The sequence below is a fragment of the Dreissena polymorpha genome, chromosome 5 (assembly GCF_020536995.1).
Source record: "Dreissena polymorpha isolate Duluth1 chromosome 5, UMN_Dpol_1.0, whole genome shotgun sequence".
NCBI classification, from domain to species: domain Eukaryota; kingdom Metazoa; phylum Mollusca; class Bivalvia; order Myida; family Dreissenidae; genus Dreissena; species Dreissena polymorpha.
In genome coordinates this window covers 3,296,418-3,315,315 of record NC_068359.1, presented here as the reverse complement: position 1 = coordinate 3,315,315, position 18,898 = coordinate 3,296,418, and the positions used below count along the sequence as shown (strand labels likewise).

General features: G+C 38.3%; 1 protein-coding gene across 2 annotated transcripts in view; it reads left to right on the top strand.

The window, feature by feature from the left end:
- LOC127832254 (uncharacterized) overlaps positions 1 to 16,915 on the top strand; it is a 79,446-nt gene extending 62,531 nt beyond the window's left edge. For both annotated transcript variants that reach the window (XM_052357583.1, XM_052357581.1), the window contains exons 9-12: positions 10,550 to 11,105; positions 12,299 to 12,548; positions 13,273 to 13,438; positions 14,186 to 16,915. In XM_052357583.1, coding sequence (XP_052213543.1) covers positions 10,550 to 11,105; positions 12,299 to 12,548; positions 13,273 to 13,438; positions 14,186 to 14,862 — 1,649 coding nt within the window. In that variant the 3' untranslated portion in view covers positions 14,863 to 16,915. The remainder of the gene's footprint in view (positions 1 to 10,549; positions 11,106 to 12,298; positions 12,549 to 13,272; positions 13,439 to 14,185) is intronic.
- The last annotated feature ends 1,983 nt before the right edge of the window (positions 16,916 to 18,898 follow it).

Sequence of the window (18,898 nt, the reverse complement as noted above, 5' to 3'; positions counted from 1 at the left end):
CGAAAATGGTTTAGATCAGTGAAAAAACATGGCCGCTAGTGGGCGGGGCATTTTTCTCTATATGTATATAAGTGAAAACATGTAACACTCTAGAAGTCACATTTTTGGCCCAATTTTCATGAAATTTGGTCAGAAAATTTGTTTCCTTGATATGAGAGTTGAGTTCGAAAATGGTTCTGGTCAGTTGAATAACATGGCTGCCGGGGGGGGCAGTTTTCCTTATTTGGCTATAGAGAAACCTTGCAAACACTCTAGAAGTCACAATTTTTGCCCAATCATCATGAAAATTGGTCAAAACATTGGTTTTATTGATATTTTGGACGATATCAAAAATGGTCCAGATCGGTGAAAAAACATGGCCGCCAGTGGGCAGGGCATTTTTCTCTATATGTTTATAGTGAAAACATGTGAACACTCTAGAAGTCATATTTTTGGCCCAATTTTCATGAAATTTGGTCAGAACATTTGTTTCCTTGATATGAGAGTTGAGTTCGAAAATGTTTCCGGTCAGTTGAATAACATGGCTGCCAGGGGGGGGGGGGCAGTTTTCCTTATTTGGCTATAGAGAAACCTTGTAAACACTCTAGAAGTCACAATTTTTGCCCAATCATCATGAAAGTTGGTCAAAACATTGGTTTTATTGATATCTCGGACGATTTCGAAAAAGGTCCAGATCGGTGAAAAAACATGGCCGCCAGTGGGCGGGGCATTTTTCTCTACATGTATATAGTGAAAACATGTGAACACTCTAGAAGTCACATTTTTGGCCCAATTTTCATGAAATTTGGTCAGAACATTTGTTTCCTTGATATGAGAGCTGAGTTTGAAAATGGTTCCGGTCAGTTGAATAACATGGCTGCCGGGTGGGGGGAGGTGAAGTTTTTAACCAGGTTTTCCGAAGGAAAAAACTGGTTATTAGATTGGCGAATGCGGGCGGGCTGGCTGGCTGGCTGGCTGGCTGGCTGGCTGGCGGGCTGGCGGGCTGGCTGGCTGGCGGGCTGGCGGAATAAGCTTGTCCGGGCCATAACTATGTCGTTCATTGTCAGATTTTAAAATCATTTGGCACATTTGTTCACCATCATTGGACGGTGTGTCGCGCGAAAATAATTACGTCGATATCTCCAAGGTCAAGGTCACACTTTGAGTTCAAAGGTCAAAAATGGCCATAAATGAGCTTGTCCGAGCCATAACTATGTCGTTCATCGTCAGATTTTAAAATCATTTGGCACATTTGTTCACCATCATTGGACGGTGTGTCGCGCGAAATAATTACGTCGATATCTCCAAGGTCAAGGTCACACTTTGAGTTCAAAGGTCAAAAATGGCCATAAATGAGCTTGTCCTGGCCATAACTATGTCATTCATTGTGAGATTTTAAAATCATTTGGCACATTTGTTCACCATCATGGGACGGTGTGTCCCACGAAAGAATCACGTCAATATCTCCAATGTCAAGGTCGCCACGACTAAAAATAGATTAAAAAAAAAAAAAAAATTACAAAGGGGGTTAATTTTTTTTGGTCATTTCAAAAGTTCAGTTTGAGTTTTCTCCCTTTATCAGATTTTTTTTTCACAATGAAAACCTGGTTTTGTGACAATTTTGTCCCTTGTCTTATATTTATATAGTAAAAAAAGCTTGTGAACACTCTAGAAGTCACATTTTTTGCCCAATCATCATGAAACTTGATGAAAAGATTGGTTTTATATATATCACATAGTTAATGCCATAATTATTGCCCTTAGATTGTCCAAATGTTCATTATATTATACAAAATCCTTGTAAGCACTCTAGAGGTCACAATTTTGTTTCAGATTTTATGAATCTTGGTCATAATAGTTATTTTTGTAAGCAAAGTTTGATGTTTGGTAAGGGGGTTAACTCAAAATATAGGTCTCCAGGTCAAACTTGACCAGGATGTTTGTCTGGATAATATCTAGGTCAAGTTTGACGTTTGGTAAAGATTGAATGAACCGACTCCTCTCAGATGAGCGAACTAGGGCCGTCTTGGCCTTCTTGTTCAAATAAATTGCAGGGCAAGTACATATTTCAGCAGGGCAAGTGGAAATTCTTAGCTACTCACCCTGCAGGGCAAGTTGCTGAAAAACAATTTTTCGATCCCTGTCTCCTATTGACATGTCAAGCTTTTCTTTAGACTTTTAAATTAAACTCTTTAAAGATGATCTTTTGTTAACTTAGCTTAAAAGTCACAATTAAATGATGGCATATTAAAATGTGTGAGGTCATGTTTTTATCAAAGTAATGTTCAAGTTAGTGGTGTTCATCAGCCAGTAAACAACCATTTGTTGTTCTTTTGTGTGGCTTTAAAATTCAAAACATTCACAAGACTAAGTCAAAATCCTAGTTTATAGAAAAATAATGGTAAATCCAAAACAAGATGTGTTTGTGAAACACAATGTCCCCCTATATGATGTTTGACCTTGTAGGATGACCTTGACCTTGACCCTTCACCACTCGAAATGTGCAGCTCCTTGAGATACACACGCATTTCAAATATAAAATTGCTAGCTTCAATATTGCAGAAGTGACATTACATGCACAATTTTGACCCATATATTTGACCTTGAGGGATGACCTTGACCTTGACCTTTCACCACTCAAAATGTGCAGCTCCATGAGATACACATGCATGCCAAATATCAAGTAACTATCTTCAATATCGCAAAAGTATTCATAAAATAAGCGATTTGGGCCACATATATTTGACCTCTGACCTTGAAGAATGACCTTGACCTTGACCTTTCACCACTCAAAATGTGCAGCTCCAAGAGATACACATGCATGCCAAATATCAAGTGGCTATCTTCAATATCGCAAAAGTATTAATAAAATAAGCGATTTGGGCCACATATTTTAATGTCATAAATACTGACCTGTTATCGTATGCTTATACTTTCCAAGGGGAAATAACTCATCCGGAATTTTAACTGGGAATCCGCCACCTCAATACCGTAATACAGGCCAGGTTAAACATAGTGCAATGCAACCTAGCCAAAAATCGGTAACCAACCCTCAATATTCTTTCCGGATCAACCAGGTGTATACGTGTCTTTTACGGCTCTGAATTAAAATATTGTTTTTCACTTGGTTGATTGGGGTTTTGAATAGATAAATTGTGTTATTTATCTTTTTATTTCTCATTCGGATTAATTTGTGTGGATTTAATGGATTTCGTTTCATTTGTAAAAGGTAAGCCATGCTTGTTTTTATCGAACAATGGTTTATTTCTACCATGCTGGGTGTTTTCAGGCGCGAACGACCACGTGCAAAACGTGCTCTTCTAATACATTGCTAGAACGTGCAAAGCATGTTCTTCTAATGTGTTACGAGATCGTGCAAAGCGTGTTCTTCTATTGACAGATTGTTTATCATTTGCCATTGTGTGCAATAATGATTTTAACGTTCCGTATGACAATCTAATTGATCGTCATTTTATTTTTCATCTGTTTTGAATTAAACTTTTGTTTAATTTATGATCTACGGCAGTATTATTATAATTTTCATTATGGTCAAATAATGATTTTATGTGCCGTATGATAATCTGGTCTGTGACCAGTTTATGGTTGAATATGCTTTGCTCTTGTTTTTCATATATTCGACTACATGATGGTCGCAGAAACAAGAGTGGATAAATACCCGGTGACTTCGCAGATCATGGATGATAGTTGCAGTATCAGTCACCGGGTATCGGGCACGATCGCGACCGTACTATGCTAAGTCTCTTTAGACAGTCGGTCAACATCAGACCATATGGCGACACCTACAGCCGGTCTTTGCCCGATGGCATTGGTCAAGGACATCGACCAATGCCGGACCATTTGGCATCCGCCATACGGTCATTATCCGGTGACAACACTGGTCATGATATGACCGGTACGTCACCGGGGACGTTGATGACGGACCATTGATCGACGTCTGACCGGCTGGTCCGGTCACCGGTCATGTCACCGGTCCGGTCCGGTCATTGATCACCGGTCCGGTCACCGGTCATGTCACTGGTCCGGTCACCGGTCATGTCACCGGTCTGGTCACCGGTCCAGTCCGGTCACCGGTCATGGGTCCGGTCCAGTCACCGGTCCGGTCATTGATCACCGGTCCGGTCACCGGTCATGTCACGGGTCATGTCACCGGTCCGGTCATTGAGCACCGGTCCGGTCACCGGTCATGTCACCAGTCCGGTCATGTCACCGGTCCGGTCATGTCACCGGTCCGGTCATTGATCACCGCTCCGGTCATTGATCACCGCTCTGGTCACCGGTCAACAGTCATCAGTTAGGCCTTCCACCGATAACACCAGTCACCGGTCAAGAAGAAGAACTCGGTCTTCTTCATTGAATTATTCTCCTATTCTTCGTTGAATACATCCTCTTCATCAAGGATTAGACATCGGATACGCTCTTCTTCGTCGAGCAGTTCTCATCGTCGCGGCTCTCGTAAGCGATCACGTCGTCACTCACGGAGACGTTATTCTAGAAGATCTCGGTCTCATCGCAGCCGATCCACATCTCGGCCGATCCAGATCTCGACCTCGCAGGAAACGAGGACGTCGTCAACCTTCACGTAGACATCAACGGACTGCATTGAGCACCACTGGATAGTTATCGAACATACCTCTCCTTCATTGAGCAGTTCTCGGCGTTGATACGCTCGTAAGCGATCATGTCAATGCTCACGGAGACAATATTGTAGATGACAATATTTCCAGCGTAGCCGAACAATATTTCGGCATCGAAGTTATATGGATGTCGCCACTTCTCACGTAGGCGTTAATGAACCTACTGATCATATCGACGTTCTCCATTTTATTCCTTTAGGAATATCATGTCTCCATTCCACGTGTGATGGTTCTTCTTATGGCATCCACACATGTTGCAGTCACCGAGCCGTAGTTGTATACGAACACTAGTTCGTTTAACATTCAGGCTTCGGGATAAGCTGTTCTTTTCTCCACTACGACTACAAGGACACTTATGCCTATTAATACTGATAATCTACCGTTGTTTTCCGATTAACATTATCAGATGACTTCGTGGATGGTCATTCTTCTGCACCAGATATTTCCATTCTTACGCAGTTATATTATACCGGTCCCGATCACCGGACATCGGTCACCATTCATCGGTCATATCACCGATCACTGATCACCGGTCAGAATAAGTGATGTCTCATCGCCATCAGATTGGATTTTTTGGCATGATCTTCTTATCCGAGCAGTGCTTGACATTGATAACAGACCATATGGATTCCACCATTTTTCAGTCTTTAACTGGTAATGTCACCGGTCATATTATGACAGGTCCGTTCACCGGGCTACAGTTACCGGTCATTGACCGGTCCGGTTCGGTCACCACTTACCAATTACCGGTATTCCACTGTGTTTTCATCGGTCAATTTTTAGTATCACGGGTATCGTCTACATTACATAGTTGTATACCCCTGGCTATGATTGTATTGAATACTATATTTTATGGATTCAACAATCTACATGACTTTTTGTGTTTTTTCGGCGTAAGCTGTATTAAGCCAGCTTTTCACCCTGACTTGACCTTTGTAAGTGTCCAATAATACTCAAATAAAATTTCCCGCGGCTAGGTACGAATGAATACACTTCATTTATTCCATTGGCTGATTTGAGTATCACACCAGAACATTGGAAACATATCCGCGTTTTTGTAACACTGTTTTACTGCATGAAACAATTTTATCTCTATTGAAAAGGCTCAATAGATAGAACAGTTTTACAATCAATTTTCGACATAAATACAGTTTGCGCGTTCACCTTTTATTTTCAGAGAATTACCAGCGCAAAAGCGTTTATACTAAAGGCTATGTTGTCATATTTAGTACTTACTTGCATTGCATTTCAACTCGCGAGGTTTCGGGTCAATTCGCGGCCATTTGTGAAAGTCAGAGTTTATATACAGTTCATCACCGGAGTTCGCAGAAGGGGTTGCGATCATTGTGTTATACCGGTCTAACTGACAATAACGTAGTGACTGTAATGCATTGCATTCCAATCCGCAAGGTATCAAGGTCAGTTTGCGGTCAGTTGCAGAAATCTTTATATAAACGCCGTCTCGTAAACTTTGTGCACTTGAAGTCTGTTTTGATCAGAAAGATACTAAATAAAGATATTCGGCGATATTATTGTGGTATGTCAATCATCGATTTTTAATATGGTTTCAACATTTGCATGATAAGGACCAATTTTGATAAAATTAATTAGAAATATTTATCCATTTAGACCAGTTTATTAAGCATGAGCACAATAATTCACTATACTATAATTATGCAATTAAATAAGATTTGAGTATTGCCGGCTGACCTATATGCACTCGTTTATTTTCATGTTTCTTGTGTTTTTCTATTCTGTAAATATAGATATCTGAGTAATAATATCACATAAAGCAAAATAAGCCACGAAATCTGGCGCAACACCCCGTAATTGATTTGCTTATGATGTAGCTAAGAACTGCGCAGAAAAAAGGCATCCGCTACTTTTTATCTCATAGAGATAACTTTTGATCGTTCATAAACATCGACCACAATCAACGCCGTATATCATTTTTTTAAAGATATTTCTTGTCAATACTGATGTTCTACTGGCGACGGTTACCAAATCATGCTATATCTGTTATTTGTACTTCTATCTCAACCAGCTACATGCAGACTACTGGTCTTGCTGATAGATCGGCTGAAATGGGCTCGGAGACTAGCATTGAGGTCGAACATTACTATTTGACCTCTATTAATTTATGTTCGAGACCCGAAGGATGAATTGTTTTAACCGCCTTTACCTGTCGGCTACAGACTTTGCAGTCAGTGTCACGGAACAGTTGGGACACATTAATGACGCTTGCAGGATTAGCAAGACGACATTTGTATCGACTTCTGCTTTTCTATTGCTCCTACGGCAGTGCATATTTTCAAGCTACTGGAATCAACAAGAGTTCTGATACATAGGATTGCCTATCAGATTGACCGCATAGCGGCTACAGTCTTGTAGATGGCTTAGGACCTATTGAACTCAGATCTTAGATCCTAGGATCTGGAGGGACCTCATCTTAAAGTTATTCTTCTATTACACTTCTGGCCATAACAGGCCGTCTTCCTATAACTGGTCGTATTCCTTTCGGAATTCGTCCCGGTTAGAAGTCTTGAAGTAAATGGATTAATCAAGTCAGAATTTAAGACTTCCATGCATTCTACCGGCAAGCGTGGACCCGCTTAAGGTTACCCCTAGGGTTTTCACCTTTTTCTGCCATCACACCTCCGATTCCGGAGGTACCACTATCAATCATATTTCCGTACTTCGCAAATCGATGACTTCGCGACCTGTATTAATCAGGATTTTAAAGGCGCCTGTTATTGGTTCAAGAAGAGGCTATATTCTGTAGATAGGTCATAAACTTATAAGTGTTAAACACTGTCCTATTCTACCAATTTTCAAGTGTGTTTGGAGTGGGAAAGTTTGGCTTGCCGTGGTTTCTTTGCCCACCCATCCTTGACAAATGGTTCCGGTCACCGGTTGGTATTTACCGGTCCGGTCACCGGTCCTTCTGCTGAGACGTCTTTTCTTACGTCCGTTTCAGCTTTATTTTTAAGATAATTGTATTAATCTTGGGATTATTTAATGACACAGATTTCCATCTTTTTGTCATTATTTACCACTATTCAGTGGTGTCTAGACTAGAAGATTATCTTGGCAAGAATATAGTTTATTCTACCACAACCTTCCTTACATCTTATACAGATGTGAGCAGAGAAGTTATGGACGATCACATAGAACAACGTATCTTGATTTTCTCAATTATGTGGTATCCTAACGAATAATACCTGCACATCTACATCTTGAAAAGCGAAAATTCTTTTTAGCTGTTTTTCATTTACAACACATTTTCACGATTCCTTTGTGATGGTTTCAACTATCACACATCGGTCGTGGTTTACTTACAGACACGGAGGTGATCATATTATCACTCCTTGTAACTGGAAATCAGGAACTTATTCGTTCTTTGCAAGAACAACAAATTTTCTCTATCGTCTTTCTCATACCAGTTCGTCTCAACGCCCTGTTGGACGTTTTGTCCTGCAGTTCTTTCTTTCGAATTATTTTTCCGTTGGGTTCAATAATGTAATTGCGCATGCGCGGCAGTGAAGTTGCAGACGAGTTGCATGGTGTACATAGTATATCAAAGAATGTTGTTTATCATCAAACGCTAGTTATTAGCGTTATGCGATCGTATATCGCAGTGTATACTGGTATGCTGAACAACGTCAATAATGCAGTTCACAGAAATCGATCCAGCAGGGTGTGCGATTGTTATACATTCGTCCATTGACATAAACTGGAATATCTTGCCTTCTTGGTGAGTTTTTGCAATAACTGAGTTTTTGCCATAATTTCATGAAATATACTTAATGAACCATGGGATTATGGTTCTACGACCTTTTAAGTCTCCTGTACAATTATTTTCAGGAAACTTCTTCACAGGTCAAATATCATATCTCAGAGAGACATATTTTTACTGATCCAAACATGTGCCACTACATGTCTGGCCATTAATAACTTTTAGTTATCTCTACAGAAGAACGTTTTTCTGTTAGAGTTTCAATCCTTGTTACTTGTGCAAGGATAATTCCATCAGAACTGTATAAAGGTTCTATGGAAATTCCTTTTTGACTGGGTATTTGAGAGCATAGTTATTACCTTAATCACTCTGCTAGATACATAGAGGTTTTTGTCATTTTTTTCTTGATGATAAGAAATTTGTTCTTTTCTTCATCAAAGGATAGAGATTATGCTTTCGTATACCTTGTTTTGTGTAAGTCATCGCAACTCTGTGCTGTCTTACCTATTTTGGAACTGATCCAAACTATGGAACGTCAACACTATGTTTTTCGTTCCTTTACCTTCTTAAGCGGTTTTGACTTGTGTAACATGTTGGGATGCTTAATGAGCTCCCTATGAACCTTTTTCATCAGGCTTATTAACAGTTCCAATATAATTTTAAGACGGTTTTCCTTCTTATTATGGCTTTTACCATACGGAGAAGTGAAATTCATGCTTTTTCTGTTGAATACGACCAATTCCAGTTGGATCTATTGTCGTTTTCACTTTGTTGTGTCAGCCAGGATTCCTTGCTTAATATCAAGTCCTCTATATGGCTTCTACCTTCAAGTTTCCAAGTTTTCTTAAACTGGTAGTCATGAAGATGAGGATAAACTTCTTTGGGCAATCAGGGCTTTGAAGTTCTATCTCAGCAGTGTTAGTCAGAAGTCCATTCGAGGTTCTCAAAGACACTCTTCATTTCCCCCAAAAAGGGGGGGGAGATGTGTCTGCGGCTTCTATTTCTCGGGGTTAGACCTCGACTAAGGAAAGTTAATCTTATCCTATCTAAGGATTCATTCCTTTTTAGGATCTGACCGCATGAATTAAGAGCTCTGTCTGTTTTGTGGGCATATATTAATCACACCCCACTTTTTGACGTGCTCTAAGCTGTTTACTGGAGGAATCCGACCACCTTTTCATCTTTTTATCTTCGTTTTCTGAAGTGCCAACAATACAATTTGTATACGTTTGGGCTTGTTGTGGTTTCACTAACGGTAGTGTCTTCTTTACGACATAGACATATTACTATGTCCGAGAAGTCATAATTAATACCGTTTTAACGAAGATTACTTGATATCATTAGCTGATAACCCTGTTTATGGGTTCTACTGTGTTGGGAAAATATATACGAACCTTCCCACCGCAGCTGCAAAATCAGCATACGATAACAGGTCAGTATTTATGACATTAAAACAAATTTTTTAAATAAAATTCATTTTAATTATTAAATACTTACCTGTTATCGGTAAGTCCCACCTCCCACCCCGCTATTCGATTAATATTTTTGTATATATATTGAAAGAATATTGAGGGTTGGTTACCGATTTTTGGCTAGGTTGCATTGCACTATGTTTAACCTGGCCTGTATTACGGTATATTGAGGTGGCGGATTCCCAGTTAAAATTCCGGATGAGTTATTTCCCCCTGGAAAGTATAAGCATACGATAACAGGTAAGTATTTAATAATTAAAATGAATTTTATTTAAAAAATTTGTATTTGACCTCTGACCTTGAAGGATGACCTTGACCTTTCACCACTCAAAATGTGCAGCTGCATGAGATACACATGCATGCCAAATATCAAGTTGCTATCTTCAATATTGCAAAAGTATTCATAAAATGAGCGATTTTGGCCACATATATTTGACCTCTGACCTTGAAGGATGACCTTGACCTTTCACCACTCAAAATGTGCAGCTTCATGAGATACACATGCATGCCAAATATGAAGTTGCTATCTTCAATATAGCAAAAGTTATTGCAAAATGTTAAAGTTGGCGCAAACAGACAGACAGACAGACAGACCAACCAACCAACCAACAGACAGGGCAAAAACAATATGTCCCCCACTACTATAGTGGGGGACATAAAAATATTTTTGGTCTTTATGATTATGTTTCCCGATATCTATATTTTAGAAGCAACACCGTTCTTTCTGGCTCGGTCCTACTCAGTTGACCAGCATGTGATCCTCAATCCACGAGTTCTCCTCACCCACCTCCACCACGTAACCACGGTGATAACGGGAGACAAGATAACATGGAGCCGCGTTCACTCCACGGGACTCATATTGCAATCAGAACTCTCGAGCATCCTGAAGTCACAAGTGGGCGAGTCTCAGGTCGGAGTGATAACCCAGTTTCTCGAATGCGTCGGAATGCTTTTCCGCAAACCAAGAAATTCGGTCAATAAAACAGGTCAACAGGATTACTACATACCGTACTTTGTACAAGTGCCAAGCTGTACAGAGTTTCCAGCCTCGGGCAAGAAGGATCTGGAGCTCTACCTGTATTTCAGTGACCACCAGTCAACACAGACCCTGTTTCAGCTCGCAGTGATGCTCGCACTGGCGTCTGATACATCGGAGAGTTTGAGCATCTCAGAGACCAACTCGTGCTCTGTTGTGCATATGGGCATTCATGTGACATTATTTCATCATAAGCTCGAGGATAAAATAAAATTTATCTTTCGAAGGTATGTTTCGCACAGTTCAACATTTGAATTTACATGTTTTTATTCAGGTGAAAAGTTTGCATTTCTCTGTTGAAATGATACACTTAATTTTCACCGCTTTTGATTGATAGAAAAGGACGCTTTTGTAAGAGATTATTCTTCTGTTTATATAATGTAGTGAGAAAAAGTATTAATGTGTATGTGTAAAATTCCAATAAGTTTTATTTTCTCTCTTTCAAAAACGGTATACAAATATTGCTGCTTAACTTTTTTATGCCCCCCTTCAAAGAAGAGGGGGTATATTGTTTTGCTGGATGTTGGTCTTTCCAACTGTCCGTCTGTCTGTGTAGACACGTTTGTTTCTGATCAATAACTCGTCAAGGAATTGACCGATTGGCTTGATACTTCACATGTGCATTGGCCTTGGACAGTAGATGACCCCTTTTGAAATTGGGGTCACTAGGTCAAAGGTCACAATCACAATATGTGCGAACATTGTTTCTGATCAATAACTTGTCAGCAAATTGACCAATTCACTTGATACTTTTCATATGCATTGGCCTTGGACATTAGATGACCCCTTTTGAAATTGGGGTCACTAGATCAAAGGTCAAGGTCACTGTCACAATAAATGTGAAAATTGTTTTCAATCAATAACTCGTCAAGGAATTGACCGATTGGATTGTTACTTCACATGTGCATTTGCCTTGGACAGTATATAACCACTATTGAAATTGGTGTCACTAGTTCAAAAGTTAAGGTTACTATCACAATAAGTGTGAATTTTGTTTCCGATTTATAACTGGTGAACACATTGCCTGATTGGCTTGATACTTCACATGTGCTTTATCCTTGGACAGTAGATGACCCCTTTTGAAATTGGGGGTCACTAGATCAAAGGTCAAGGTCACTGTGACATTAAGTGTTAAATTGGTTTCAGTTCGATATCTCATCAAAGGATTGAGTGATGGGTGTCAAGGCCCTGTTTGGGGGGGGGGGGGGGGGGATATCTGTCTCCAACAGCGGAGCTCTTGTTTGATAAATAATTAACCAATTTCATCAATAATAGAATATCACTTTATTTGATTGCAAATGCATGTTTGTGTCTAAATAAATGTATTATGATACATGTTTTGTATTTTGATGTTAACTACTTACATGTGTATACCAAAAGCGCCATAATCTAAGTCACTGATTAAACAACACAATTTTAGGGAAGACAAAAGTATGAAGGTGAAACCGGGCGACCTGTACAACTGGTTGCACAGCTCTGTATCCAAATTGGAGGTTGACCACAACTTTGTGATAGGCCCCTTGTGTCCCCTTGGCCCTGATTGCCAGAATAGCCCGAGCCCCGGATGCCACATCATCGACCTGCAGGGCTGCAAGCCAGAATACTGTGGTGATGAGAGGGTGGACACAAGGAAAGCTGTACGCCAGTGGAAACAGGACTTGGATAGCTTGGTATGGCGCTTATTTCTGGTTGGATTAAATGTTTACATATTGGAGTAGGGTTTAAAAAAATGTTTCTTTGAGGCCAATTAGATTCAATGAAAGCAGACTTGTCACTGCCATGGTTGCTGCTGTTAATGTGATTGTCACTGCCATGGTTGCTGCGGTTAACGTGATTGAAATATGAATGAGTCTTGCTGTCAGAAAGCCAGTCTTCATTCATGTGCATTAAATGTTGTCACAGATAAGCCTGCACAGTGCACACGAGCTAATTAGGGATGACCGTTTCCACCTAGACAGGATTTTTTCTAAGTAGAGACTTCCTTTTAACAAAAAAAAAACAAATAAAGCGGAAAGTGTTGTCCCTGATTAGCCTGGGCAGACTGCACAGGCTAATGAGGGACGACACTTTCCGCACATGAATTAAACCTGTTTTCCCTGATGGCATCTTATATAAAAAGCAATTTGGTTGAAACGATTTTGACTACTGTTATGACCTTTGTTGTTTTGTGGTATGTCAGGACAGGTACACTCCAAATGATAAAAAATCCTTGATAAAGTTTTGTACGGCTGAGGACTCTGACAGTGATCAAAATAGTTATTGCAGCTCTGTTGATAATATTTTGTGCATTTTTTTGTACAACTACTTGGCAGTGGTAAAAAATAAATAAATTGCTTGTCTTAGTCAAGTCTTGTTTCTTTACAGTTGGTTAGTAGAACTTATCTTGTTTTCCAGATCGAGTCCACATTCAACAGTAAAACCAGTCCACGTTCAAAACCAGACATAACAACAACAACAGTCACATCTGCTGCAAACCAGTCTGTGCTGGGGCTTAGATGGCCGCTCTTTTTTAAAATTGTACAACTACTGAAGATCAACCAAGGATGGCAGACTTTAGCTGGTTTGTTTATTTTACTTTATTTTTTAAGTAACATTCTCTGAACTTTCTATAGAAAAGGAGAACATTATTATTTTGAAACTTTCCAATAAGCAAAACAATTACGAAAAAATATGGGTTTCATTTCAGTTGCTAAAATATTAATTAGACCATATTTGAATCAAAATGGTTTTTGTATTATCATAGTTCATTATATGATTAACAATTCTCATGATTCTGATGTGCTCCTATGTAATTGCTTAGTAACAGAATTGTACTCTTAATAAAGCTTTGATTCTATATTTCTTAACCATGACCTACTTTTGGACTGAGACTTATGTGTATGGACCAATTAATGAAAACTGATCTGGCTTCCACTTGGGGCATATGTGCGTATTGAGAGCAGCATCTTGTTTCAATGTAATATGTCAGTGATATTTTAACTTCTTTATAAAGTACCCCAAAAATGTACTTTACCAATCGAGAAAAACTTCAAAGTTCCCAATTGCCATCTGAAAAATTCCCGAAAGTAAGAAAAATGTCATCTATTTTGTTCCAAAAGTGCATTTTCTGCAAGAAATACAATGAGCACTGAAACTGAACATTTAAATCCCAAAAGCAATTTCTAAGTTCTTGCACACATTTTTCCGAATGTGTTCGGTACAGGCACATTTTTCCAATTGGGAAAAAACACACGCTGATATGTTGGTATTCCCCTTTCTTCCATGGAATGATACTGTAGTAAATACTGAGCTTGTTTGTTGGTTACAGGAGAGATGGGTTACACAAGCGAGGAAGTGGCCATTCTATCATGCAACACAAAACAAGACCCACCCCAGGAACTTCTGCAGGATTGGTCAAGGAATCCAGCAAACACAGTGCAGAAACTGGTCAGCTTACTCTCTGAAATTGACAGAAAAGACATCATTCAGGAAATTCGGGATTTCCTTGGTGAGGAGTTCAATTTTCAGCAGGATTCATTGACATTGGGTTATTCAAGCAGCAGTTTGAATGATGCGCCAAGAACGAAATCTGGAGTGAGAAATAACCAAGTTTCATTCGAGCAGACTGGTAGCGGTGACTGTAGAGTATCACCCCATTTAGGAAAATCTAACCAGACGCCCTTGCCTAGAGTGGTGAAGGTCGATTCAACAGAGATGTTGCACTTCAATATTCCAGTCGACCCGCTGATAAATTGTGGCGGGGACTGGAATCAGGGGAGAGAAGCAAATGAAAATGAAGAGTCTGAGCTTGTAGGAAGTGTTGGGGAGGCGGAGTTAAGCTTCAAAGGCACTCGACTACTGTCCAATCTGAGTGGATCAAGTGAGGAAGGGGCGGGGGCCTTGAGAAATGTGGGCGCGACAGATGTCTTGAATGAGAGGACAATAACTCCAGTTGAAACAACACAGCGCTGTGAAGCTCACAGTCAGAAAAAGGCTGCAGAATGAAAGAAATTAAGTGATAAATATAAATTGTGCTCAATAATGAATCCGTGATAACTTTTGTAGAAGCCTATTATACATTTTTAAGAAGTTGTACATAAAAATGATATTTGAAGAAGCCAGTGTTAAAACCTTTGCATTACCAAACATTTATCGCAATTTATTGTATAGCAACAAAATGTGTTTTATCTCTTTACAAATGATATTATGGGGGAGTGTACATATAACAAGAACCATAAAGGATAAAATCAGACTAGAACAAAAAAAGTAAGTATAATAAATGTAACTTTCCTAAATTTGAATAAGTTAATTTATAACCTTTTTTGTTGTTTACAATAAAAAAAGTATTTAACAGAAATAAGAAAAAAACATGTACACAATTGTAAAATTATTAAGGATGTACGGTATTGTTCAAAGCATGACATGAATGTCATGGTGATTTTTTTTCTAAAAATGTGGGACTTGAGTATATATTATTAACAACAGTTAAACAGGTTATCTGCATGTATTGTCCTTTCACAGTTCTTGTATGTACATTCTCTTCTTATTGTTGAGTGTTTGTTGATGGATATTAACTATATTAATTCATAAAAACAGCAACACATTAAACCAGGGTCAACTAATATGCAAAAGATTATCTGCGCCTTATCGCAAAATAATGTATAGGTTTATAAATGTTTCCATTTACACACCAAATCTTTAGTAAAACTTGGTAAATCCAAATGTATTGCATACCTTTTGTACTTTAATATTAGCTATGATGTATTGTTCATCAGAATTGTATATAATGCCACTTGAACAATTTTATTTTCAAAATGAACCTTGTTCTAAAAATGCTGATTTTATGATAAAAATAAGTGTATTAATCAGTCATAATCTTAAAAACATTGTTCCGTTGGTTATTCAATATACAAGCCAATTTATTTGCTATAAACAATTCTTTAAGTGCTGTTAAAAAATGTTTGTATGAAACTAATTTAACTTCAAATAACGTTCTTAAAATGACAATAACTGCACAAGTTTTGCCACTTTGTTTGTTTACATTTTTGCTTAACTTTAATATTGTTTTTATTGTTAACAAAATTTGTCACCAGAAGCTTTGATATTTATTATTGTACCTTTAAATCAAAACCCTTTTGTACAATTGTTGAGTTTATTTATTTTTAAATAATGCTTGTTGTTTGAAGATTTGACTATTAAATATGTTTTGTATTTTCGAAGATTTAATGTTTATTGAATGTTAAGAATTACATAGGATTTAATTTGCAAAGTGCCTATTATTACCATGCAAGAGCCTATTATACCCCCAATTTGGAGGTAACTTGACCATACCTAAATCACCATGTATGTCTGTCTGTCTGCCCATCTGTCTGTCTTTTGACACAAACATGTCCATTAGGATTCTTTTACTCTTTTCAACGCAGAATATTCCTTTTTGCAGGAACTGTTTGAATTGTTTAATATGATATGGTATTCTGCATGTGCCAATTTTATTTCCCCATGTTTAAATTATGAAAGTGATGCCCCTTTTTCATCTTTAACTTTCTTCAACTTAATGTGTTTAATACACTAATAGCATATTATATTACTTCCAGTAGCAAATTGAAGGAAGGTATAATGGAATCACAATGGCCATGGATGTCTTTCTCTCTATAACTTTTCATCAAAGACATTGAATACCACCATGCTACATCTAACAACATGCAGGGTCAAGTCACCATTCTTGGTCACTATGGTGACAATTTCTTGTTGGTAGCAGTTTGAACAAGTGCAATTCAATCAGCAATTTTATTAAGGTTTTTGTATTTTTAAAACCAATGTAAACCATGATCATTCAGTATATAACATGTATTTGCACATCTTTAATGTTATTGTTGTACCATGTATCATTGCTTCTTAATTTTGAATTCATTTGTTTACTTGTCCATTTTATGTACAGTATACTGAACTATGCCTTGTTATTCTGTTGTTGATCATTATACATTATTGTATATATTATATAAACTTCAAATCGTACTAAAGTAAATGTGCAAACAAAATAAAACGAAAAACTGCAAAATGGGCTTTTTTATTTTTATAATTGAATATAAGCAACATCACACAACAAAAATAATAATAATAATAAAACCCTCCTCATGGAAAATAACAACTTACAACCACCCATGCCGCCAGCTGGGTTTGAAGTGCTATTGAGGGACCCCACAAATCCTCTAGGTGCTATGAGTACCACCACTGAGCTATATAGGATTATGAAAGCTAAAACTGAACAGATTCATCTACTTTTAAACATACATACAATGTCTTTTATATAGAAGTCTCATAAAACTCTGCCACCTGCTGGAATCTAACGTGTACCAATAGGCCTCATTTCCGGCGTTTTATTTTCTTCCAATGTGTACTACTGCTGGGCTACAGAGACTTTCTCAGCAATAACCAAGAGTCAGGTCATGTGACTTTCCCAGCAATGATCAAGTGTCAGATAATGTAACTTTCCCAGAAATGACCAAGTGTCACATCATGTGACTTTCTCAGAAATGACCAAGTGTCACATCATGTGACTTTCTCAGAAATGACCAAGTGTTACATCATGTGACTTTCTCATCAATGACCAAGTGTCACATCATGTGACTTTCCCATAAATGACCAAGTGTCACATCATGTGACTTTCTCATCAATGACCAAGTGTCATATCATGTGACTCTCAGAAATGACCAAGTATCACATCATGTGACTTTCTCATCAATGACCAAGAGTCACATCATGTGACTTTCCCAGAAATGACCAAGTGTCACATCATGTGACTTTCTCAGAAATGACCAAGTGTCACATCATGTGACTTTCTCATCAATGACCAAGTGTCACATCATGTGACTTTCCAAGCAATGACCATGAGTCAGATCATGTGACTTTCTCAGAAATGGCCAAGAGTCACATCATGTGACTTTGCCAGCAATGGCCAAGTGTCACATCATGTGACTTCCCCAGCAATGGCCAAGTGTCATATATTTGTAATGTGATTTTCCCAGCAATGACCAAGCGTTGGATCATGTTACTTTCTCAGCAATGACCAAGAGTCACATCATATGACTTTCTAAGCAATGACCAAGCATCAGATCATGTGACTTTCTCAGCAATATCCAAGTGTCACATCATGTGACTTTCTCAGCCATGACCAAGTGTCACATTATGTGACTTCCCAGCAATGGCCAAGTATCAGATCATGTGATTTTCCCAGCAATGACCAAGTGTCAGATAATGCGACTTTTCAAGCAATGATCAAGTGTCAGATCATGTGACTTTTCCAAGCAATGACCGAGTGTCACATCATGTGATTTTCCCAGCAATGACCATGAGTCAGATTATGTGACTTTCCCAGCAATGACCAAGTGTCAGATCATGTGACTTTCTCACTAATGACCAAGTTTCAGATCATGTGACTTTCCCAGTATTGACTAAGTGTCAGATCATGTGACTTGTACAGTTCTGAACATTATCTATAAAATATTCAAATGCAGCCAGAAGTTGAAGGGTCACTTGGTAGCCTTCAATCCAAGCTTGGGTTCACTAGATAGAGCAGTGGACTATTAGAGGATTCAAATTTTAATGATTTTTGTACAATAAGCAAAAACATAATATATATATTAAAATTAATCACACAATTTGTTGTATATAAATTAATAGAATATGATAAACAACAACATATTATATAATGTACAAGAGCTGAGCCAAGACAGTCAGCTGAACAAATCCTTGGCTTTGAAAATAAATGCTTATTCATTGTCTGTCAACTAACCCCAAAACATAATTGAAGTTGAATGTGTGTATTATATTCAGGTAAATGAACTAGTATGTAAACTTCCGAGCTAAATATGTATCATAGTTATCAGTGACCCAACATTTCACATGTGAAGTATCAATTGAATATATGTGGTAGATACTCATATGCACTTGTTGCATGCAAGTTTAACCTGAAATGAAAAAGGGGCATAATTCTGCTAAATTGTGTGAGTGATGTGAATTATTCAAGGGGCATAATTCTGCT